Raw genomic sequence first — 25,859 nt, 5'->3', positions numbered from 1 at the left:
GAAGAAAGCCCCACAATTGCTCTCCAAGTGTAACTTCAGACAGGTGGAAGAGGCTAAAGGAAGAGTGGGGAAAGAGGGGCATGGGCAGGGTGCAGGAATAAGCTTACTCTGGGACACAGGTGCAAGATGTTTCTGCAGAGCTACACCAGGAGACTGAGGCTGGTAGCTGGGAGGATGGCATGGAAAGGCAATCACATTTTTTTAAAAAACCCCTTGTCACTCATGGGTTACACCAAAATGGGAGTCCTTGCATATCGGGCCTGTCATGGATGAGAGAAAGGTCCTGATCAGGTACTGATCTTAGCACATCAGAAGGATTAGGGCACAGCTCAGGATGAATGTTTGTGCTGTCGGGTAAGAGTAATGCGTCACAGCTGAGGTTGTGGGGCTGGAAACCTGGCCAGTTTTGGAAAGGACCTGATATTCTTGAACATCATATGTTAGACATGAGTCAACAATCCCAGACTATATAAAAAAAATGTCATGTTCCATTGTGTAAACAAGAGTAGATCCTGTAGGACATGAGAAGCAACCCTTCCTCTTTGAAACATGTTTGCAAGGCCTCAGGTGGAATGGGGTGTCCAGTTCTTAGCACCACATGTTGGAAGCAGAGCAGGGGGCAGTTGGGTGGACAGGGATGGCAAGATGTCTCAGAGCTGCATATAATGTGCAACCTGTGAGGGGCAACTGAGGAATTCAGAGCTCTACAGATCCAGAGGGGAGGTGTAAAGGGCCATTTTCAAAAACACAGGCTTCTGTGGCAAGAAATAACCTTCTTACTGTGTCTGTGATGGATGGGAGATAAAATAGTGGCCTAAATTGCAGTAAAGGAGACAGAATAAACAAATAAGTGTAGACATGCTGAGACACTGAAATTGATTGCACGGGAGGGTCATGGAGTCTCTGCTAGTGAGAGTGTTGGAGGTTCAGTTCAGGTAACACAGGCCCACATACTTTGGTTTTGAAGGCCTTCCAAAAGTTTTCTGTTCCTTGTTTTCCTATGTCCTCTTAACACTGTTGTGTGTGTGGATTCTGTACTAGAGATATAGTTTGGTAGGTGACTGCAGCACATGAAATCTAAGAATGTCAACTGAAAACAGCTTTTTGGGTAAAGTGTCAGGAGGGTAAAACTGAGACAGAGGACTAGTAATGTAAATGAAAACTGTAAAATAGGAAAGGAAGTTAGTAGATATGTGTTATTTGCCTTGTTCCTTGATGTGCTGCCTTTTTGGTCAGAAGGAAGTAATTAATGTGAATTTGAAGCTAAAGGCAGCACTAACCTTCTTGTGAACACTGAGTGGCCTTTTTGAAGGTTCAGCCTGCAGAAGCTGAATCCTCAGGAGTGCTTTTTCCTGACTGAGGGACAAAGAAGAAAGAAATGTTTGCTTCCTTTGCACACTTGCCTGTAGGGCTCTGCCTCATTTTTCTTGAAGGACAGGAGCTGTCTGTGTAGGAAACAGCTGGAACTTGTTGAGAAAGCCACACAAGTAAATCACAGCAGAGAAAAGGAAATCTGCAGAACAGCTGAATGATGTTTAAAAAGTAAACCAAAGGTGTGACATTGGCATATTAGGATGGCCAGAATGCAGGTGCAAAAGAAAGGATGAAAACTACTACCTGTCCACATAATGCACATAATCTGAGAGCATTAGTTAATGTCTGGGGAGCAAGTACAAATTCCTGGAGGTCAGGAGTATGAACACTTCAGCATATCGTTAAAAAGTTGGTTCACTGAAAGTAGTGATTTATTTACATCAATAGACTGGGAAGGATACATGAGCATGTTTTCTATTCAGGTAAGCCAGATAGAAGCAACCAATAGAAAGCAAAGTTAGCAACAAAAGGATGCATTGAGTGGAAAAGTGTCAAGTCTCTATCTTTAGGCAGTGGAAGAACAGAAAAGTGAAACACGTGATATGCGATAATAATAATGATGTCACCTTGTAGAAACTACACTAAGATAACTAATATCCCCCTAAAATATGCATGAGAGAGCACATAGAAAAGGGATTTGGACTACTTATGATATTTTTGTTTGGGTACTGTCAGATTTTCTAGTTGGCAGGCTCTGGGGCTGCTGCAAGGCCTGTTGTTTCTGATTGTTCAGTAACTCCTTGGCAGTGAGGGTATCTGTGCCAATGCCCAACCTCATATGCATCGGACATGCAGGAGTTGGCTGACTCTGAGATAAGCTTGCCTTGCCATCTGTCAGTTGCTGCCAGCCCTGGAAGAGTGCAGGTGACCACACGCTTTTACATGGCCGGCACTTTGAACGTGGGGTTTCACATTGGAGAGCGCTGCCTGGGTAGTGACACCCTGTCTGCAGCTTTGTGACCTGCTGTTCTCGAGGATTTCAGGGCATAGCTGAACATCAGCTTTGCTGGGCTAGCTCTTTACTTCTTTGATGTAATGCTCTCCCTTCGTTTTACATTTTACTTGTTACTCTCCTCTCTGGACAGTCAGGAAATACATCTAGAGGATTTGGTGCACATTTGCCCTCATGCCAGAGGTTAATTCAGTTGGCTCATTCAGTGCTCAGCTCCTTCTCATTTCAGCATAGAAGATACCTTGGGACCATAGCAGTATGAGGAGTCAGTGTAAGGACTTGGTGTGATTAATTTTGAAAAGACCAATTGAAAATCTGCTAAACCAACCTGCCAGTGGGTGAAATGAAAATCCCTACATGTAGGGTTTTGTGTCCTGAAAAAAAATGAATCAGATGGAAAAAAAAAAAAATAAAAAGATGTGCTGAGGCTCCATCCCTAAACTCATTTCCCAGTAGAGTTTTAGCCATGTGAACAAAACCACCTATCTTCTCAGTCAAAAAATGTCACGCCAATCCAAGGCCCTTGAAGGGAAAGTGCAGGAGAGCTGCTACAATTAGTGTGCAATCTCATTAGCCTGTACCATTTTCCCCTGTAGGCACTTGCTTGATTTGATTGTAGCAGTAAAGATATAGTGCAGTTTGAAAAGACAGACCAGTCCTGCATTATTTGAGCTCACAAAAGCTATTCCCTGTGTATCAGACACCTATTTCTATTGTTTCCTTAAGGCAAAAAAGCCATCAGAAGTGCCTTTATTGGCAGTGGTTGCTTCATGCTGGGAACCTGCCAAGATTAATATACACAACATTCCCCTCCCCGCCTCCTGCTTTCAAAAAGTAACCAGCATAAAAGTATTATTCAATTAGTACCCAGTCAGAAACCTCATGTTGTCTGAAGTTGTTACCAAGAAGACAGTGGTTATTAATGATGTACCAAGCTGCGTGTTTCAGTAGAACTTTGGAAATGATACAGATGTGTTTATTTACCAGATGACTGGTTAATTTTGCTTTGAATCACTGAGTAATCTGCAGAAAACATTTGTAGCAACTATCTTAGGTATAATTTATTCATTGTTCCTTTAATTATTCGGTTTGCCTTCATTTCATGTTGTCAGGTTTTTTGGCTGCTGTTATTAATAAAAACAAACTGAAAACCCATGCAGATATAATTTCTTTAGCATATTTCAAATAGGCAGGGGATTCATCTTTTGTTGAAATGGATTGATTTACTGCAACTACTGTCTAATGCATTACTATAGAATAAGTTAAAACCTTATAAAATTTTTAAGCACTCTTCTGAGGAAAGCACATTCAAATTGTTTGCAATATCTGTGTAGAATTGTCTCAATCCTTTTTGGTTGCTGGAATGGAGAGAAAATATCACTTCTAGAAATTCATTGTAATTTCAAACAATGAACTGAAACAGTATCAGTTAAAGCTAATGAAGAAAAGCAGCACTGTAATTTGTCACCTTTCAGTTAGAGATGATGACTTAAAATGTCAATGTGTCCCCGTTTGCCAGCTATTGCAGATTGATGATAGTTAATCTCCTGACTAAACACATGAAAACCCCCCACCAAGACCCAAACTAGTTATACCAGCACCAGTACAATTCCTTTTTGACCAAGTGCTATTTTGTATGTTGTTATCTGTAAAATGTTTTATTTACCAATTTTTCCCTAAGTCAGAATTTTTTTATAGCTATTTTGCATCAAAAATTTAGAGACCTGAACATTCTCAGAAATGTAGTCTTACTCTGAGACTGTTCCTTGGTCTGCTCTTTGGGCAATTTCACTTTAAAAGAGTTGTTGTTTTCTGCTTGATGATTTTCCTTTCCCAGGAAAGATTCTAGCAGAGATTATGTACTGTGTAAAATCAAAAATAGTTCTGATCTTAAAGTGATACAAACAAGCAGAGGCATCCTTTTTTCTCATCACGTAAATCTTGTGGAGATAGAAAATCGTAAAGATTTGGGATAAAAAAAGTATTTTATTTACAAAAATGCTGAGCAATTTTTCCCAAGAAAGTTTTCACTCTGTCTCTCCAAAAGTACAGTTGGTGCTACTGTTTACTGCTCTAATTTGAACTGGATTTATTTTGTAGCTATCCGTTGAACAACAGCGATCTGCATCCGTTCAACATCGAGGAGAATGGTGGGACTCCATATACCACAAAAATGGCTGCAAGGCACCACCACCACCATCGGCATCACCACCACCACACCAATTACGGTGCCCTTACTCCTGAAACCAAGGACATTGTTTCTGCGGTTCCAAATCCAACCAGTAAGTCCACTGCAGTGATTGTTATTTCAGTGATGTGCTGCTTTCAGGTTTGTCTCAGGCAAGGAGGCTAAGGAAAGGAAAACAGTGTGCATTTCAGTTTTCCTCCTTGAAGAATGTGTTTCCTGTTATTATTTTCTAGCTTTGTAGCATATACAAATGAGACAAGATTTGCAATTTCCTTGGTTTGCTGCAGGGTTGTGGGATTTGGTGTTAGGTGGGTGTTCCATAGCGGAACAAATACCCCATTAGTCACAGATACTGCCTCTCTAACCACTTTTTGGCACAGGCTCCTTTTGCATTGTTACTATTTGTTTGTATACTTTCACAAACCTACCCTCATCTGCTATTGTCTTTTGCTGATCTGTCCAGCTGGCCCTCAGCCCTCATGGTTTGGATCTTGTTTTCATGTCTGGGCACAGGCAGCAGAAATTTTGGAGCCCTGGACATACAGCATCTTGCTCTTAGTTTGGGTACTTGGAATAATTGCAAGCTTTAGCAACCAAGACTGGAATATTCTTGCTTCCTTAGTGGAGAAATTTTTGGCTTGTAGAAAGCAACAAGGAGAGAAGCCTATTCATTTCTGATGCAGTCTGGGGGAGTTTGGGTGGAAGTCTCTGCTGCTGAGCGTGTACAGGCACTTTTAAGCGTACAGACCTTGGCCAATATTTTACACAGGAACTGGAAGAGAAGCATCCCTGTCATTGAGCATTGCTCTCCAGATTTACAATCTCTGCACTCTGCAGTATGTCAGATGCTGAAGCTGTGTAAGAATGGCAGATGATGGGCAAAATAAAATATGATCTATTATATTGCTTGTCTCTAGGAAATGATGAGTTCTTCCCTTGCCCAGTTTTTACCTTCATAACTGTAAATGACCCTGAGATAGCTATCTATAGTGGAATCGTTCACCCTGGTCAGTTAATCTGATAACTTTCAAATTCCTGAAACCAGGTTCTTGGACTGTACTGGGTGACCCTGACCGTAAGTGGTCCCACCTCAGCAGTATCGCATTGGCATCTATCTGGACAGGCACTTTAACCAGACTTTGTTTGGAAGATCAGAAACATTTTCTTTCCCCAAGAGAGTGCGATAGTTTTGAGGTATTTGCATCTCGGCCCTGCTGTGCAGCCACCGGCACCCTTCAGGAGGGGGATGCGGGATGAGCCAGTGTGGGGCTGCCCCGGCCGGCCCTGTGCGGGCTGTGCCGGTGTGGGGCTGTGCCGGCCCTGCCCGGGCTGTGCCGGTGTGGGGCTGCCCCGGCCCTGCCCGGGCTGGGCCTCGGCCCGGCGCTCCCGGGGCCGCCCCGCACGCCGGGGTGGGCGCTGGGGGGATGCTGGCACGGCTGGGCTGGAAAACCTCTCCCGGCTATCAGCCTGGCACCGTGGGAGGCGGTGACCTTTCTGGGGGGTGTGCCAGCCCATATTTTCCTTTCCCAAATTAGAGCTGAAGCATGCCAGGAAATTCATTCAGAGCCAGCTATGCTGCTGCTGTTGAGCGTCCAGAGCCAGAAGGCACTGCCGGCCCTGCTTCCCCCGGCCCCCTCCTCGGGGCTCTCATCCAGCCCCCAGCTCCGTGTCAGACTCCCCTCCCGGTGCCCCACTTCAGTCCCCGCAGTGCTGCTGGTCTCCAGCTCCCCACTGCCCTGCCGTGGGCCCCCCTGCGGGACAGGAGGTAATTAAAGAAACAGCAAAAACCACAGGGCACAGGATGTTTGTTCCAGCACTCTGTCTCCTCTCGGGTCACACAGCTCTCCTGCTTCTCCTTATTGCAGAAACAACCTTTAGGAAAAGCCTAGAAGAGCACAAGGGCAAAAATCAGGAGCAGTTCTCTTTGTGCTCAGTGAGATGGAACGGGCCTGGGAGGCTCCATGTCCTTCCCCAGACATGGGGAGAGTGAGCCCTCTCCCTCAAACTGGCCCTGGTGGTGGGGAGCAGTGTCCCTGGCCTGTCTGACAGCTGCCATGCTCTGAAGGGGACTTCAGAAGCCAGAGTGTGTATGGCACCTGTTGCTGGAGACAGATTCACCTTTCTCTTCACTTGGTCTGCTGAAGACTGCTCCACACTATTTGCTGCAGAAGAAGAGAATCAGTGCTGGTTCTTGCTTAATGCGAGTAGCACCAAATGCCAATTCCCAGTTTCTCTAAGGGAGTGGAAAGGGATGGGACACCTCCAGGGGGAGGCTATGGTGCAGCTGTGCTGACTGCTCCCAGCTGAGCTGCTTGGACAGCCATGCATGCTGTGTGCTGGGTGTCTTAATGCTGCTGTGCTGCCCCACTGCAACCCATTGCTGATCCTCTGCGGCATCTGTGCATTCGGCTGGAGGTGCAAAGCTGATTTCCCTTGAGAAGCCAGTCCATTGTTATATCTGGCATGTTCATGCTGTGAGAGCAGTGTCAGTCTGGGTAGGAGCACTTCCCTTAAAACAGAATCCAACTTACTCATTTGCAGCTTGGGATGATGGGTTTAAGTGCCTTTTCAAGGTTGGTGCTCCAGGAACTAGGGTTGGTTTGTTTTTAATGGTTTCATTAAAATGCTGCTCAGGCTATTTCAGCTGAGAAAACTCTTGTAGAGAGCCTGTGGGAAAGGTTCACAGTGCATGTACTGAAATGGTTAGGAGCATGCTGGCCATTGGCCGTTTATGGAGGACATGGCACAGTGGGCCAAGAAAAAATCAGGCAGAGAGGAAACACTATCAGCAGTCTGCCTCAGGAACGTGAGGACATGGGGGACTGATGTCTGGCTCCAGGCTGTGTGGAAAGGCCAGTGCTAGGAAAGTGTTTCTAGGAAGTAAGTGGTCACTAAAATGGGGATGCTCTCAGGAAAGAGGGTGCTTGTGACCAAAATATCTTAAGTGGAAATGCCTGAAGAGCAAAAAGATCTCATGGGGCAAATACGCTATCCTAGCAGAAACTTCCCCATAAGGCTGACAGAAGTGACACCAGCACTTAACCTACCTTGTGCTTTTCCATGGGACCACAGGTGTTTTGTGACTTGTTCCAGTTGCTATGGACTGGACTCATCACTGAGCTCTGAGATGGTTTTGAATTCATCTGAAGTGGAACATGGAGTGACCCACTGATATGAATCCACCATCAGACTGAGAGGGAGAAAGCATATGCCTTTCTTCCACTTACATCTATTCTGAGAAATTCCAAAAGTCCAGTGCAATTAGTGGGACATAGGCAGGAGGGAGGGAAACAACAATGTGCCCAGCCAGGGTTCCTTTAAATACTAGTGCATGTTTCCCAGCAAGCACACAGCACAGGACTTTGTTACAGAAACAAACAGAAAACAAACCCGGGCCAGATCTGCCTGATTTTTCACATTCCAAGTAATTTGTCTGCTTCAATTACTGGAGGAAGTGAAATCCAGTGAAACAAATCTGACGTGTGTGTTTATGAAGGCAGCTCAGCAGAAGATGTTGTTTTCCTGCATTCAGCCTGATCCTTGTACTTGCAATGCTACACCTCACCTCAAAGCTAACATCACATCTTGTGGTGCAGCACATCTTCCCCCAGTGTATCCCAGAACCCCAGCAACAGCAGAACTCTATGCAACAGCAGTCAGCCTCAGGGAAGAGAGGGTGAGCTGCTTGCTGAGCCTAATTGGCATGGCAAGGTCATGCATGGATTTCCAGGTGCACATGAGCAGACTCACCGGCAGCAGCTGGAGCTATCACTGGGAGCAGATGCCAACACGTAGGCAATGCAGCTCACGGAATTTTTATGACAGAAAATGAGGAAAGGGAAGAGGGGACCCAGGTTGCCTCTTGAACTCTAGGCTGAGCTTGCAGGTTATCACTTCAAAAAAAGGCATTCTTCACTCCTAAGCAGCTCACTACAAAAGACCTTGCATAACCCTGAGCAGAGAATGGTCTAACACAGACTGAGTTTCAAGCTGAAAACAGCACTTTGAAAAACCACAGTGCTGCCAGATCCTTTCTTGGAATGAAAACCTGGGTTTGCCAAGACTTAATGTCGAGTCAGGAAATTTATGCCTTTTGTAGGAATTCATTTTTTGCCTTTTCTTTTGTTTGTTTTTGAGCTTGGGTTAAAAAGCTAAACTGGCCTGCTTGTCTTCCAGAGCTCTCCTTTTAAACAACCAAAAAAAAAACCACCCAGCTTAAAAATCAGTTTAAAATAATAGCAAATTTGAATAATTTAAATAAGGCACTTCCCCCCCTTTATTTTCTTTCTCAGGAGGAAATTAGAATGATTTTGTTTCTTAAAAAAAAACTGCCCATCATCATGTCTGATTTTATGGCTGTGTTAATTTATTCCCAGGGTATCAGGCAGTTTCACTGTCTCATATGCACAGAAGCAGCTGTGAGGTGAGAAATGCTGAACTCTGGCAACACTAACTTGTGATGAAAGACCACCAAGAGGAGGTCAATGATGATATTGTAACCCTTTCTAGGACTTACTACCTCAGGGTCTAATAATGTTTCGCTAACACCAAAAAAACAGCTTTTTGCTTATATCCCTCTAAGCTGGTTTTAGCAATTTGTCTCTAGTCAGCAAAGCCCTTAATGTATATTTAAACAGCTGTAGAATTAGATCTCGAGTGAGTAATATTTAATATTCTTAGGACAGCTTAAGAACCTGATCCAAACCAAACTGCAGTCAGTGCAAGGTTTTTATTGATTTCAGTAGGCTTTGAATCAGACTCTACAGAACTGGATTGTTCCCAACTGTTATTATCTAGAATCCATGGCAAGAAGAAATATGGGAGGACCCAGAAATTCGCTAAATCATCACATTATGAAGTTTTTTTTTCTCAGAGTATTTGCAAATATATATATATATATATATATATATGCCACAGCATCCCCAAGATGATGACAGAGACCTAGAGACCTTTTAGGGCTGTCTGAAAAAATGCTTTCTCCTTGTCTTTCTGTGTCAGTGGCTTGCTTAAAATCTCTGTTGACAAAGCACAGCAAATTCCTGACAACAGTCTTAAAGAGGCTGGCATATAAATAAAGATGTCTGAGAGAAGCCAAAAGCTATACTCTGATCTCTTTACACATCACATGTTTTGAGAGTGGCACCTTGGCTGCATAAATAATCCCTCTGGTGTCAACTAAGTTTCAGAATATAGAGGGGGTAGAGGCGGCGGGGAGGTAAGGAGAGAAATATCTAGCCCAAAGCTGGCAAAAGCTCTGCTGAAATGAAAGGATGGGTGAGAAGGAGGAGGGGGAGGAATTGTTTGCTAAATAGAAAAAGGCAAAATGACCCAACAGGCATAATTATGAAACATTTTAGAGGGTCTTACAGAGAAGATGCTTTGCCAACCGCCGTCTCTTCAAATGCAGTTGAGTGTCTTGCTCTGAAGTTCTTCTGTAGCCTCCCTTCAGACTGTCTCTTTTTCTTTCTTTCTTTTGGGCATCCTTTTAGAACTGAGCTCAGGACTTCCCCTTCTTTATGATGAAACTTCTCATCTGAAGAAAATAGAAACGGAGAGTGTGAAGGTAGTTGGACCATGGCCAGCCCTGCACGTCAGCATGAACAAGGTATAGCATATACATATATACTTTTACATATACATGCCAGAGCTCCTTTGTCACTTCATATTCAAAAGCTGCTGCTTTTTCACCTCCAATTCAAATCAACATTCATCTTCAACTGGCTTGCTTTTTAATCACCTCTCACCATCTTCTTATGGGACTGGGATTTAATTTTTAGATTTAGCATTTCAATCAGCTTTGCCTTTTAAAATTTCAGAAGCTGCTGCAACAATGTTATGCTATAGTTTTAGTTTAGTTGTGAAGAGTTAGTCATCTAGGCAGCCCAGAGCTGTAAAAAAATAACAACACTTTAAGTGATAAAAAAAAATCTTGTTTTTCTACATGAGGAGTCCGTGTTATGCCATAAACTCCCCCTGGCATCTGATGTTAGTGGGTGTTTTATGAGACAGTTTTTGCAGGGGTGGCCAAACAACCATGTCCTGCTGTTTCTGCCAGAGATCAGCAAGTCAGTGGCTCCTCATATCCATATGAGGATAAATCCACTGTGCCTGAACTGGGATCCCTTGATCTGAATCTGGACCAGGATCTCTGGTTTGCAACCACACAGGTCCTGAGCTGGACCCTGTGAAGTCAATGAGAGAATTACCACTGTCTTCAAAAGAGGTGGGTCCTGGCCATCAGTGACTCTGTACAGACCTTTTAAAAGAAAACTGGTGTTTTGAGAGTTTTTTGTCAGCTTGAGGAAGAACTCAACTAAATTATTTTAACTTGGTTTTGCAAACAGCCTTTTGTTATTGATATTGCTTCCAAAAGTGTTAGGGAAATTAAAATCCAAGGGAACATGACCAAGTGTACCAAAAATACAAGCACAAAGGGACTGTACATCTATATAGCAGAATCTTTCTCTTCTCTGGATGAGAGATTCCAGGAGATGGAAGTCAAGGCTAAAAATCAGTGATCCAGGTGTTTCTAATGAGACAATTAAATACTGGATTTTTTTTTCAACATTACAGTTAATTGAATTTATTCTTTAATGGAAGGGATTTACTATCATTAAGACTTCCTTGAACCATGTTCAGTGTTTGTCATAGGATTGTGGTGTAGTTCAGCTATGTACTGCAGTCCTTATGCCTTATTAATGTAGTCATGAGGTAATGACCTGTGTCATGATTTTTGGAGATGTCTCAATGAACAGAGGAAGGTGGAATATTTTAGACTTTCTCCCAAATCTATTTGGTTTTCACCTGTGAGGGGTTCTAATTTTGTCTGGCTCAAGTGGGAATTAAAAAGATAAATCATAAAGTCAACAAACTGGGATGAAATGGGAAAGTAGTCACCTTTCATTCCTATATGCATTTCTCAAGTTCATCTTCTAGAAATATTCTCAACTGGTAATAAGTGCAGCTTTTTATAGGCAAAGCTTGTTAGGCAGTGACATAGTTTGCAAAAGGAAAATTCTCTGTCACAGACACATCCAATGAATACCCAGGTCCTGTGAGAGGGCGGACTTGTGTAGTTTAGATGTGATTACTGATGCTCTATCTGAACCCCAGCAGAGAACATTCACTCAGATGTAGTGTCCAAAACATGCTTTAAAGGACTGTCCTACACTATTGAGCTCACTGAGAGCTGAGTTTGTCATATTTAAAGGGCCAAAATGAAGATGTGAGAGGACTCCCTCCACACTGACCACAGTGCACAATTGGGCAAACCGATCTGACCTGTGCTGCACAAAAGGTTCAAAGATGTGATCTTAATGGTACCACTGTGATCCTGTGATTTCAAAATGAGTAGATTTATGTTCTGTTTTCTTAAACTGAAAGCTTAAAACACTTTGGTCCTGTATCCCACCATACTGTGAAAGTAATCCAAATATTGTACCTGCAGCTTCTGCCTGATCTCTCATCCTCTTGCTCGTTCATATTCACTGCAAGTCTGTGGAGGGAGGACTCAGCTCTTTTATAATTAAAGGTTTTCTTTGGCTTGTCCTCACAGCTCTAGAATCTTGTCCACAGTCAGATGGATTATTTATTTAAGGACTAATTAGCAGAACCCAGTATCATAACAAGTCAGAGCTTCACAATAAATGCAGCTGCACAGTAAATGCAGCCTGTGTCTGCTGTGATGAGTCTGCCATCAGTCAAAGTTTAGCTGATGAAAAAGTCTTGTAATGAGCACCAAGAGCTGCTAAATGCTTCTGTTTCTGGCAGAAGCTCAGCAAAAGGCAAGACTAGAGACATAGGCTGTCTAATGAAAACCCTCCCCTGGTAGTCATAGAGGGTTTGGGTTTAAGAACTGGGCAGCATTCCCATGAACAGCAGCTACCATGTGAATGTAAAAGAGGCCAGCCCTTCAAAATTTATTAAAATTACTGGTTTTAGCAATCTGAAAATTGTACATACTCTTGAAACTGGCCCAGAGTCACCACTGGAAAGCATTTCAGTGATCCAGCCCTACATTGCAGGCTATGGGCTGTGACCAACAAATCATTCTGAAGTTCTTTTGGCCTTTCGTTTGTGGTTCCTTCAAGCACCATTGTCTGACCTAGATTCTGGAGAAATGTGTATACAGAGCTCACAAAGCTAAAACAAACAAACCACAGGTCTCTGAGCTCTGAGCAGAGCCTGGAATTGCCTCATCAGATGACTGCTCCAGTGAAAGTGAGAGACATGCTGCAAATATTGGGCTGAAATGCCATAGAGCACTGCCCAGCAGAAAGGCAACAAGGCAGGTTAGACCAGGTTGAACAACTCCAAAATGCGACAAGAATTTTTAACTGAGAGTGAGGCCTTCAAAGTTCCTTTGGTTATGGTAGTTAGCTAGCTACTCAGTCCAGCAGCAAACAGGTTTTAATGAGTGTTCAATGTGTCTAGTTTCTGGCAAAAAAATGAAGTTTTAACTCGTGTCCTGCACCACTCCATTGATTTCTGGTCTACTAAGTGCTTTTATGGCCTACTCTTGCATCCTCCAAAATATTATGCTTAAATAAAACCACTGAAGCTTTTACAAAGCTGTTTCATTTACTCTATTTTTGATTTAAAAAAAAAAAAGGAATGATTCCCACATCTGTTGTGGAGTCCCAGTTTTCACTCCCTCCCTTCTTGTTGCTAATTGTTATTTTTTTCAAGGAAAGTGCTTTCAGGCTGGAATTCGTCAGGCTTAATAATCGACCCATAGGAGAATTAGCAAGAAATTGGGTAAATTAGATTCTGCAGTTAATTAATTTGATTGTCTGCTACAGCAAACTTTGTCTCATGGGAATGATGAATGGATGTGTCCAAACTCTTTTCCAGAGCTGTTTGGTATGGTGTACGTGTCTGTCCACCTTCTGAATGATGAAAGTCTGTTTCAACTTGTGTTCCAATGCCCTTTGGTGCTAGCAGACTCCTTTATCTCCAAGACAGACAATCTTAAGTGTTGTAGTTGTGAATGTATTTCTGATTTTCCTCTTGGAAGCCTTTCATTAGAAAAATATATTCTCCCATCCCCTGTTGCTTTGTGTGTGTGTGTGTTTATGATGTGAAGCCAAGAATGTATTGTTAGCATTTCTGAAATCTCGGGAGTCTAGTAATTATTAGCTCAGCTGTAATTATGGCATAAAAATTAGGAATAATAATACATTTCAAATTGTTTCTACCTCTTTTCCTGGTGTCAAGCTCACCCTTTCCCTTCACCTATGGGTCCTAAGGTTGGTGATTTCATTTTGATGGGATCAGAGGGGGAATTATGATGGTCATTGAATCATGGAACCATTTAGGTTGGAAAAGACCTTTCAGGCCATTGTGTCCATCTGTTAAGCCAGCAATGCCAAGTCCAACACTAAACCATGTCCCTCAGTGCCACATCTACATGTCTTTTAAATACCTCATGGGATGGTGGCTCAAACACTTCCCTGAGCAGCCTGTTCCAATGTTCTATCTAGGCATGTTCATGTTTTCTTGTTTCTCCTCAATATAATAGGAGTCTGTATAATAAAAGTCTACAATATACTTTGGGTTCTTTTGTATGTTTTCAAATAAGCTTTTGCATTTTGCTCTGTCTTCAATGGTCTTCGTCTTTGCAGTACACCTGAGTTTGGTGTACATGGTGGCTTTTACATATATATGCTGTATATTACGTCTTCACTCTCTTTATTGCCCCTAAACCCAATATTGTCCAGGTTCAGGTCTGCACTTTAACTGGCTATTGGTGAGTTCTTTACAGCCTTGGGTCCCCAGTGCCAGACTGTGCCCTTTGTCCTACCACTCCATATCAGCACTCTTCTAGACCATGTCCTGTGTCTTCCCTTCTCAAAGCCCCTGTTTTCATATCAGCCCTACATTGTTTTAAACTACATGTTTGTGTTAGAGTTCTAAATACCTTATTCTACAAAAAACACTGGTGTTTTTTATATAAAATTATTGCTGCTACAGCTAAACTTAGTAGAACAAAGCTGCAGGCAGATTGAGAAAGGTTCAGAGAGAGCTAGCCAGATGAGCCTTAACATCTTTGCAAACTCTGCTCAGAACTTATGGCCTTTTGCTAGCAGGGCAAAAGTATATTATAGGAGTGTCCTGTTACACAGATTGTCTGCTTCCAAATGACACCACCTGCAAAAATCTGTGGAACTACCTGCTCCCTGCTTAACAGCAATGTCCAAAGGCACAGGGGTTTCAAAAATAATTTGTAGTTTAAGAAAACTCACAAAATGAAACCCACCTTTTTGATGTACCTGAGACTCTTCTGTGTGGTGCACGCATCAGAGGGTATATCCAGGAAAAAAAGGCGGCCATGGTCCTCTAAGACTGTCATGCAGCTAGCAGTGACAAAAGTAGGACTTATTAACATTGAGCAATAGCATTTTATAAAATAAATTTTATACCAAGAATTAAAGAGGTTTACTCCAAGGATATAAGCATAACAAGACTTGTTGGGTGTTATATTTTTCATTAGACCAAGTAATAGCTAATCTGAGGACAATATTCTGTGTCTGACAGCATAATGAGGGGTTTGTTTCTTTGTTTTTTCAATTGTACTTTTTTTCTAATAAAGAAGATGCAGTTTCTGCTTGTAAACTTTACCTCAAGTAAGAGTGACACATAATTGTACAGGTCTTATCATTGTGGTATCTGTTCTTAATTGGTGTTAGCTGTCGCATGGTTAAAACCAATAAATTTTCTGGTGAAAAAGGGGCAAAAGAGTCTGTAGATTTGCTTGCACTTTTGCAGATGTAGTTGAGTCCCAGGAAATCTCAGTTAGCTAATGTGTTTTCAGAACCTATATATTTGTGTTGTCTTTGTTAAAATTTTACCTCCCACTAGTAGTGATGACTAGTGACAAAAACAGACCTGCATTCCTAAAGAAAATAATCTTTCCATTCTTCAGTTATCTCCAGTCAAATACATGTTTTAAACATGTTGTTTGTCTAAGAAGAGGCTATCAATAAATTCACAGAGGCGCAAGATCACGAATCTTGCCTTTGGTACAAAGTTTGATGCAGAACAAAGCATGAACCTTTTAAAGCAGAGCTTGGAAATGTTATCTACAGGAGTGGTATCGCTATTTTTTGTAACTGTTTTTATATTCTGTATGTGTACTTAATATTCACTTAGCTTTGCAAACCAAAGTCAGTGTCATCATTATCTGACACTCTACAAATCTGCCTTCAGTTCTAGTATCAGCAAATGTAATTGAACTCAAAGTAAATGTTTGGAAGGAGAAAAAGCAAATGTAAGACTTCAGTTACAAAAAGAAAAAAATGCCTCTAATTTTATATGTGTATATATCTGAGCTTGTTTGACTTTTTCCATTTAAATGCAATTTTCCGTGTTCTATTTCCATGGAAAAATAAAATTCTGCATTGGCAGTGAAAAAAATGTAAACACATTGCTGTTATTGAGATCAGCAGAATTGGACATGGAAAACTGGAGATTTATCAGGAATCCTAATGGGTTTTATCTTAATTTCTAAACCTTTTAGGATGAGTTTAAATTGCAATTCTAAGCAAGAATATTCTCTCTTTCGAATGCCAGTTTGACTCTAGGACTTTCACTTGAAAGAGGCATCTAAGATTCTTTTGAATTGTGTCATAAAAAATTATAAAATAAGAAATTTCATTAACATCCTACCATGCTTAGCATTGTAATAATTTCCAAATACAATACTCTGAGTGTATAAATTAAAACAAAATGTTAATAACTGCCAGCCTGGCTCAATAGATGAATAGCCGCTCTCTTTATGCTGCGAGCAGTGAGGATTCCGGAAATATAAAATTTATTTATTATACAGCAAAATAAAGTAGAATACAGCTTTCATTCTTGTAGCAATACTCTGTGGAGATTCCTAATGCAGACAGGTTTTAGATCTTTGATTTTCTTACAAACTAGTGAAATGAATCACAGAAGATTCTGCAGGCACTTTTGTAGCCATGAAATATTTTCTTTTATATTCTTGATGACAGTTATACTTTAGGAGCTAAACTGGGAGATGTAGGAGCTTGTATGTAAAGATTAGTGGCATTAGGGAAAAATAGGAGCTTATATAGATGCTTAGAAGAGCTAATAGTCTGCAATAAGGAGATGCTGCTTTGTTCTGTGATTAAAGTTTACTTTTCATCTGGATCCTCAGCGCCGCTGACTCTGTGTGTAACAGTCTCAGCTAATCAGCTGTAGGAGTGCAGAATTCAGCAATGTGATTCAGATTCAGCAATCAGATTCAGGATATGCTTTTCTGTGGCAGAAAAGACTGCCACTGCCAAGGCAGGCAGGCAAAGCAGCCTTTGACATGTGTTCAGAAACTGAAGAAGGCCTGGGTCAGGCCAAGTATTGCCGTGCCCCGTGTGTGGTTTGTGTGCAGTTGACATTTCCACTGGGGCAGGGGGACACAGTGGCCTTTGACTGCTGGCTCAGCGGCTGCTGAGCAGGACGAGGCTGGGCAGCAATTGCAGCAGTGTCTGCTCTTCATGTCTGACCAGTCACTAAAGGGGCTGCTGCTCCTGATGCAGTGCAAGCAAAGCAAGTTTTGCTTGCCTGAAGGTGAAACCCTTAAAGTGTGACCCAAACAAGGACTAAAGCAGAACTGAATACCCAGCGCTGGCTTCTGAGAAGTGTGCACCTTCTAGCAGCAGCTTTCTCTTTCAGCCAGGTCAGCCACCATCAGTATTTGGACCTCTCAAGAATCTCAGTGTGGGACTCGCACATCAGCTCTCACACTGGGGATCTCCGTTGAATGGAGTCATCTGCACAATACTGAATACAGCAGGAGATGTAGATCTTTTAAGGATTCCCAGCTATAGGGCAGCCCTGGGAGTTTTTATCTTCCTCTTGGTCAATGTGGGAAAATTGGGCAGTGGAAGAAGAACAATAGAACTGAAAAACACCTATATCCACCTGAATAACCCACCAGAGGGATGGGACTTGGGAACATTTCTTGTTATGAAACAAGCTTGTCTCCTAAGCAAGCCTCAATTGCCTTGGTACAGCAAGTAAAATACCATTGTCTATTATTTCTTGACTGAAACGTTATTTAATTAGTATACAGTGTTAAAACAAAGGTGAGATTTTGCATGGCCTTTAGAAATGCCACTGTTTAATGTGTTGTTTTTTCAGCTGTTAGAAATCAATACACATGAGCGTTGGCAGTGATAACAGCCTTTTTGAAATGGGTTCACTTCGTCTACCAAGAATATCAGTGAAGTAAAAGCTGTGCTTTCTTTACAAATAATTTTGTCCTTTTGATTATCTCCCCTTCTCATCTTACAAGTATCCTAGAAAAGACACCTATGGCAATCAAATATTTCATGCTTGGGTTTAGTGCATTGGTTTTATTCCATATGCTTGCTGAACTACTATTTTAATCAAGACTGAATAGATGACTGCAGTTCCATAAGTTGCTCCAGCTAGACACTGTCACTTTTCATTTTATGTATTTTCTTTTTCCCTTAGGAGGAGACTGGGGAGAATGGGAAGTCCAAATATATCTTCCTCTAAAAAAAGTAAATGTAGCTTGACAAATAAACATGTAAGAATTATTAGAAATTTGGCAGAGAAAAAAAAAAATCTCATGACGAGCAGTCCTTTAACAGACAGTTATTCAAAATCATACCTGGCAGCTATGGAATTTTGGATGCAGAAGGCTGCTAGACCAACTTTGCTTACACATAAATATCTTGCAGTCTCAACAGAGTTCTGCTAAGGTCTGGCTCTTTCCCTCCCCAGTGTTTGCTGAACAGTTTCCTCAGGCAACACAATTGCTTTTGTGACTTGCTCCACTTGCAGAAAGTGTTCCCCAAATCTTTATATTCCCATTTGTCTGTGCTTGCTCAAGGAAAGAGTCTGTTAGACTGTAGTTACCATCAGCCAGTGGCATGCCATGGGGGAGGGCAGAAGGAAGGATAAAGGAGACAGATTTTGAAGTTAAAGTGCTAATCACATGGTAATTTCAGTAGCAAAAAAAATGGTTGGTTCTGTCTTGAAATACTTGGCAGAGGTGAACCTTGAGGATCACTGGACCTGGTGTACTGATTCATTATACCTGTTGTGGCTGAAATCTGAATGACAGCATTATATATCTGCTCTGTCTGGGTGTATACAACCACTCAACCTTCTCAGCCAGGAGAGCAGAAAATGAATGCACAATCTGGGCTGTTACTCATCTCTAATTCAGATGTCACTTTCAGGAAGAATAGGAAAGTTTGCAATGGCTGTTATGCCATTGCCCAATTATTCTCTAAAAATATGTGCCATATTGCAGTTGCATTGTTTAAGAGTTCTTGTTTACAATCCTGGTCTCACCATACTCTCTTTGTTGATGCATTATTCTTACATTGTCTTTTTGTTTTCCTTTTCTGCATGAGAAGTTTTTTAATGTGGCATTTCTGCTGGATATAGTTTGTTCAAGGCACAGAACCTTTAGGTTGTGTTTGACCAGGGCACTACACTAGCTATCCTGAGGCCAAAATTTCTGATTCAGATCACTGCATAGGTAAAGGATTGATATCAGGTGGAAACAGCATGAGCAATGTTTAAAGTTCCTTGATTTTCCTTTTCCTTCTGATGAAGGAGATTTTGCTTGGCTTGCAATTATGTGGAGATTCCTTCACATTTCTCTGGTTAAACTTGCAAAGCTTTGCATTTTAAGGGTGGTGTAAAAAGCCAGTGTTCACTATAATTGTGCTGTTTTCTCTTCTGCCTTCTGTGGGATATTTTGAGACAATGTTTTATTTCCTTGGTCTGATCACAGGTTTGTACAACCACTCCAGGGCCTGACTGGGCTTTTTTAATGTATCTTCATTCCACATCATTTTCTTGCTTCTATTACTCAGGCTTCCCTGGGGCTATTCATGTCTTGAACATAGTATCAAGTCATTAAATATTTCGAAATCTTCTAAGATATATCTTTCAGAGTATGAATATGGAAGTTTTAGCCAATATTGCTGAATCAAGTTATTACAAGTAAAAATTTAACCTTTGATAATTTTATGAACTTATCTTTCTAATGTACGTCACTGCTTTTTTAATAAATTCAGGTTGAAGACAAGAAGGTATCAGAAAAACCTCTTCATGCACCTGTGTCACCTTCATCTGTACCTGACCATTTGAAGTGCAACATCCTCAAAGCTCAAGTGGAAGCTGCTTTTAGAGTAGGTGCCCAGGTAATCTGAGTTTAATACTCTGGTTTTTTAGTTGTTGCATAGCTTTCACCAGTTCTCCAAAATCCCATCATTCCTCCTGAGGAAGCATGTAATTTTCAGTCAAGTATGCACATTGACATAGCATTCTCCAGCTGCTCTGCAGTTTCTTCAGGTAACTCAAAATGATTGATATGGTGGAAGTAGGAAATTTATCTTAACAGACATGATTAATACCGCCAGGAGAGGCTGAGAAAATAGGAAAGATGGCCTCAGGAAATCTCTGTTTTGTCACTCTAGATTTTAGTTACTTTATAGCTTAGAAAGAGTAACCTCTGGAGTTTGCTGAGGCTACTCACTACTCATGGAAACTGGGTTTAAGATTGTTCTAATGATTATATCTATATATCCAAATTCAAGCCTTATTTCAGGGGATGATCTTTAGATACCTGATTGTGAAATATTAGCTAGTCTTTTGCTTTCCTACTTGTTCGTGTGCTTTTAACTAAATTTTAAGCTTCTGTTTTCACTGCTTGGTTAATGTTTACATTAGATTCATCCTGTTTCAAAAATACTCTCTTAATAATGCCATGCAACTGAAAACTGATGCTAAATAGCATGACTGTAAAAAGTTATTTTCCGGGTCAGAGGCTGAAACCTAAAATGTGGGATTCTTCTTAATTGAAATTTGTGGACAAAAAAATAATGTCATCAGTGCGAAAAAATAAAACCAAATACAAAGTTTTAGGAAGGAAAATAAAGGTAAAAGATTTTTATAATATTATCCCAAGTTCCTGGGGTATACTTGAGCACACTATTCTCTTTGAATACAAATTGTGTTGGTATTTCCATTGCTTTGTTTCTTTTCACAATAATGTACCAGGTCAACTTGCCCTGCAAAGGACTTGGTTAACAATCAGCTTTGTGTATTTGTTGTTCCCTGGCAGATCTTTCACTTGAGAGCTGTATTACATCTGGTCTAGCTAGATTTAAGTAAGCATCAAAATTTGGTTATTCTCACTGCCTTAGATTTCAATAGCAGAAACCATAAATCTGGCAGCATAAAAGGAGGAAGGAGTTGTTTGGGTGATTCTTTTGTCTTTTCATTTTTGCTTAAAGCAGTTGTCTCACCTCTCTGAACTCTGTGTTGTATCAACTGTGTTTTATGCAGCATATTTCTGCCCTTGGGTTTACCTTCTGTTTTTCCTGTGTGTTTTTTCTACAGGATGTCATGGTATACTTCTCATATTTGTATTTCCTCCTGAATATGCTTAATGGTCATGTTTGACTGGCTAGTTAAAGGCTGAAAGCAGTGTGTGCTGCTGCATTCAGAATACATTATTAGGGCAAGATAGGAAATGTGCTTAACGTATGCATCTCTCAATTGACCTGCTCTGCCTTAATTTTTCAGTCTGAGGCTTTCCAAGAGAAAGCATCCTGGGTTGCTTTTTCTGCCATAACCATATTCTTTACCTGTTGTTGTGTTATAAATAATTTTCACAGCAAATTGAGCCTTCCTCTTTTCCCTCTTGCCTGTGTTATTTTTCACAAGGCTTTAAAAATAAAATTCGATTAAGTAGATATCTGTGGACTTGGCCTCAATGAAAAAATCTTATTTCAGGGGAAGGAAGGTAAAGAAGACTATTGCAGCATAGCAAATATTGTGGGAAAATAATGGCATAAGGTTCAGTTTGAAATCCCTGAAAATTTCACTGCTAACAAAGTGTGGCTTAAGATTTATAGCCAGTAAAATAGGAAGTCACCTTAATCTTAGAAATCCTCATTCAACTGCCTGCTTAGCCACAAAATTGCCTGTGTAACTAGAGATGAGTTCTTTTGCATTTGAGCTCCCCTCCTGTCAATTATAAAATATTTGATACATTGCAAAATAAACAGGCAGAGACCAGGCAGTGATCAGTTATTACAGTAAGAAGCTGTGGCTACACAAGCACTGAGAAGGGTAGGAAAAATTGTCATGGTGAAGGTGCCAGTGGAAACACAACATTTATCTTCTGGAAGGCGGGAGAAGGGAAGGCTGCTACAGGAGGACCTGACAAACACCTTTATGGTATTAGATACCTTAAATCCACCCAGTTGTCTTCCCTACCTGCCCCCAGCCCTCCAGACAATTAGCTGAATACCAGTAGCTAAGCCATTTCCCTGTGGCAGTTCAGTCATCTTCTGGGAAAAGTGAGCTGGGGTGGAATTACAGTGCTGAGAGACACAGCATCCTTTTGAGGGAGCAGATAAGGAATAATTTTCTTCATGGAAGACAACTGCTTTATTCCATATATTCCCCCAGGGCTGTGATCCTGCCCCTCTTTGACCCCATGTGACATATATTCCTGCTCAGTATATCTGGAGGACTAATGATGTTATCCTCTGCCCAACTCTGTCTTTTGATGCCAGTTCCATATTATATCCCTGAGAAGTCTTGCCTTCTGGCCTTATTCTTAACACTCCAATTTCTCATCTCTTCTTTTTTGTACTGTCATATTTCAATTTACTAGGCAGCCAGAGCAAGAGGTTTATCTAGGGTCTGTAAGGCACAGCCTATATTCCTCGAGTTGTAAAGCAAGGCAGCCTTGCTTTTCCTCATGCAGAGCACAGTTATTCCCATATTCCATGACAGCACAAAAAATAAAAACAAAAGAAGGGGAAAAAAAGAGAATTTGCTCCTCTAGTTTGTAACAGGAAGAAGAAAGAAATACTCTGTCTTATACACATTGGTGTTTGAAAGGAAATGTTCTAAGGTTCCCAGAAAATCTATGGTCTAACTCATTCTTTTTGAAACTTCATGGGGCATCTTCATTTTATGGTTAGGTTTAAAAGCATGAGAAAAATATTGGTGCACTGTAGGATCACATCCAAAATTAACAAACTGTTGCTTGAAGTATTTGTAACAGCTCTCCCTTCAAGCAGTAGGAATATTTTCAATACCATATGCTACTAACATCAGGATGTGACAAGTTTATGAAAGCACCTCCTGCATGTAGTAGAAGAAGGAGCTGTTCCTTGTTAATTCAGAGAATTGAGTAAATGTTTGCAAATGGAAAATATAAGTTGGGACAGAAATTTTTGTAGTTTACTTTTTTTTATGGCAGCTAGGCACCAACACAAGAGAGAGCCTTAGAAATTAATAATTCCAGTGCTTATGATTTAAAAAATGAAACCAGGGGAAATGCTGCTAGACATTAGAAAATATATCCTGGAATATAATCTCTGTGCTTTTTCATTTCAGAATTGTGCTGAAGAGCTATCACGTTCCTAGGGGACAATACATCTCCCAGAGTTACAGCTCTGAGTTAGAGACAGAAAATTTGTACGGTTATGGTGCTGATCACTTAGCCCTGCTTGTGGTTTAGAGTTATAGAGCAGCAGAAAACTAACATGAGTGAGGATTGGTTTTTTTTAATGTGGTGAAGATGGGAATATTTATGTGCTACTCATCTAAATGTAGAACCAAACTGCAGTGTGCACAGGGATGCTGGAAGCTGGATCTAGGAGCTCACTGCCATGGACATCACAGATGAGAAACGTGAGAAACCCCCACGCAGCTGTGGGAACCTGTGGCTTGCACAGGGCATGCCATACTTACCTGTAGGGCGAGAGCAAATGAGTAATGTTTCACAACACACCTCTCAAACTGTGCCACAGGGATCTGCCACCTTTTAGCTGACAGACTACATGCCACAGTTCCCACATAATTAAGCTCCAGGGGAGCCCTAAACACTGGGAAGCAACTGACATGTCTTTTTTTTTTTTTTTTTTTGCATATATTCCAGGCTCTTCATTTGAGAGGTACTCATGTAAAGCTGCAGTAAGGAGCTGTCAGAATACAAAAGACCAGCTCTCCCTAGCATTTAAAACCCCTTTGCAGCTTGCATGAGTCAGTGCTGAAATGCTGTGATTGAGCAGACATAACTTGTTGGTATCAAACAAAGAGTCCCTTTTGCCAAAAAGTTCATGGCCCAAGTGATGAAGGAAAGATACTTGAAGGTTTCAGTTGTTATTTTTATCCATTTTGGCTTTGGACAAATCCTAATTATCCTTAAAATTAAGCACTGAGTCCTGAGCAAATGTACAGCTATCTCAGCAGGGCTTTTTATTTTGGCAGGCAGTGTTCTAGCAGTTTGTCATCCACAAGTGGTGTCTGTATTCTGCACCTGTTATCCAGGCTTTCCTAAATCCTTGAGTTGATGTGTGTCCAGCAGGTTAGCACAGGGAAGGATCTCTTTTCTCACAGATTTCTACTGCAGCTGATTTTTGCATCACTCATATCTTCCTCTTGTCTGCAGACAAGGGAAGGCCAAGCTCATTTTGCAGGTACATTTTTGCAGTGCAGTTTATAGAAGACAAATAGAGGTGACATTACTACTGAGCTACATTATGGGTTGTTTGCTGAGAAAAAAAAAAAAAAGTGGTGAGAAAAGGTGGTTTGGAGCTGCAGGGTCCTTACAAAAGAGCATACAAAATCCCATTTATTTCTCCCTTTTCAACTCCAATGGAAACTCTTGGCCGGGAGAGGTATCTTCAATCAGCCAGGTTTGCGTTTTCAAGCCATTGATTCCCCTGCCTTGGTTCTCAGTAAACAGAGGGACATTTAGGCTGAACAAAGAGACGTTCAGTCCTCTAACTCCTTTCACACTCTAACTCTCTTGACGAGCCTATACACATGCAAATTTTTAGGCCAGGTCGATAGCCATCTGTCTCTTTTTTTCTCTCTTTCCTAGAAACAAGGCCGAATATCATGTAGTTTTGCCTTAAGTTCTGCAAATATGTGAGTAAGTGCATGTAGTCTGTGCTGTTTAGAAATGTCTTGAGGAAAGAACAGGTCTGTGGTACAGAAAATACCTCAGGCCATGCAGGATACTGGTGTCATCCTGTGCTCTCTACATAGATGCAAGCCATGGCTGCAATGTAAATGAGTCTGGCATCTATGCATTATTTATGGTAGAAAAGGTGCAGAAGTGAGGTGATCCACAGTACCAGTCTCTCATGGATGCATTTTTGACAATTCTTTGTCTCTTTTAGTGTTCTGCCTCCTTTAAGGAAAGAGCCAAATGTAAGAACTTGTCATCTTCAAAGTCCAGATGCTTTTGCCATATATTTCTGGAAAAAATTCCCCATCTTTATGCAAGCTGGGTCTTTGGAGCTTTATTCACTTAAGGAGATCTGGATTCAAATCCTAATCAGGTCATGAATGGAAATAGAGTAGGTGAGGGGAAGACACTTGAGGATTTATAATCATATGTGATCTTTCTTATTATAGGACTTAAACAAATCCTTCTGGATACCCAGAGGGATTCTCAGTTTTCACTAGATGTTGACTTAAGTACCCTGAAAGGATCAGCTTTTCCAACATTTCAGGCTCCTTCCATCATGAATTAGTTGCTGTTTGCTTCCCTCTCCTCCTTTCCCCCCCTCTCTCCATCCGTCCTTATTCACAGCACTGAGCTACTGCACACTTTGACAGTCTTTGCACTGAGATCAGAACTGAAATTATGTGAGCATAACAGGTCACAGCTGAGGTGTTCAGGCTGTGGGGGAAGCTTCCACAGCTCCTTATGTACACTCTGCCTTCCTTGCTAAAGCTGTTGCTGTTAGTCACCCACTTGGATGAGCAATAACCTCACTGTCAAGTTTCAGGCTAGGTAAAAAGAAGCAACTGCTCTGGGACTCTCAGCTGGAACAGCAGCAAGTGCAACATAGCATCAGTTATAATTGTTCATAACAATGGAATTTAAAAATGGCTCAGCTTCAAATTCTCTGCGTTCAGTTGCTATGTCGAAACAGGTTTGCTCAACTTAAAAGGTGAGGCTACAGGAATTTCATGGTTCCACAGGTATAAAAAGACAAGATTTTGATTGTGTGTGATGAATATATGGTACATGGCAGCTCATTAGAAGAGTGTCAATAATGATACTTCAAAATCAGGGAAGGAACTGAGGAAATTATGTGGGAGCCTTGCTGGAGATGCAGAAGGAGAGTGAAGATTTATATAAACAGAATATGGGAATTGATGAGATCTTCAGTTTATTCCCTGGGATAGTGGAGGCAAATGTGGCAGTGGTGTCACAAGACTCCCAGAGCTGTGGATATGTCAGCTCTGTCTCCCCTCTGAGACTCTGCCAGGACATGATGAGACAAGTACTGTTAATTGCTTTGATGTGTAAGA

The 25,859-nt window shown here is 41.2% G+C and overlaps 1 protein-coding gene across 3 annotated transcripts in view; it reads left to right on the top strand.

Annotated features, from left to right (window-relative positions):
• The window catches only part of EPB41L4B (erythrocyte membrane protein band 4.1 like 4B), a 169,800-nt gene that overhangs the window by 91,925 nt on the left and 52,016 nt on the right, over positions 1-25,859 (top strand). For all 3 annotated transcript variants that reach the window (XM_064705605.1, XM_064705604.1, XM_064705603.1), the window contains 3 exons: positions 4,427-4,608; positions 10,004-10,119; positions 19,580-19,705. In XM_064705605.1, the coding sequence (XP_064561675.1) occupies positions 4,427-4,608; positions 10,004-10,119; positions 19,580-19,705 (424 nt within the window). The remainder of the gene's footprint in view (positions 1-4,426; positions 4,609-10,003; positions 10,120-19,579; positions 19,706-25,859) is intronic.

Source organism: Zonotrichia leucophrys, chromosome 2 (genome assembly GCF_028769735.1).
Source record: "Zonotrichia leucophrys gambelii isolate GWCS_2022_RI chromosome 2, RI_Zleu_2.0, whole genome shotgun sequence".
Taxonomy (NCBI): domain Eukaryota; kingdom Metazoa; phylum Chordata; class Aves; order Passeriformes; family Passerellidae; genus Zonotrichia; species Zonotrichia leucophrys.
The sequence above is the reverse complement of the archived record's forward strand: the minus strand, read 5'-3'. Positions and strand labels throughout refer to the sequence as shown.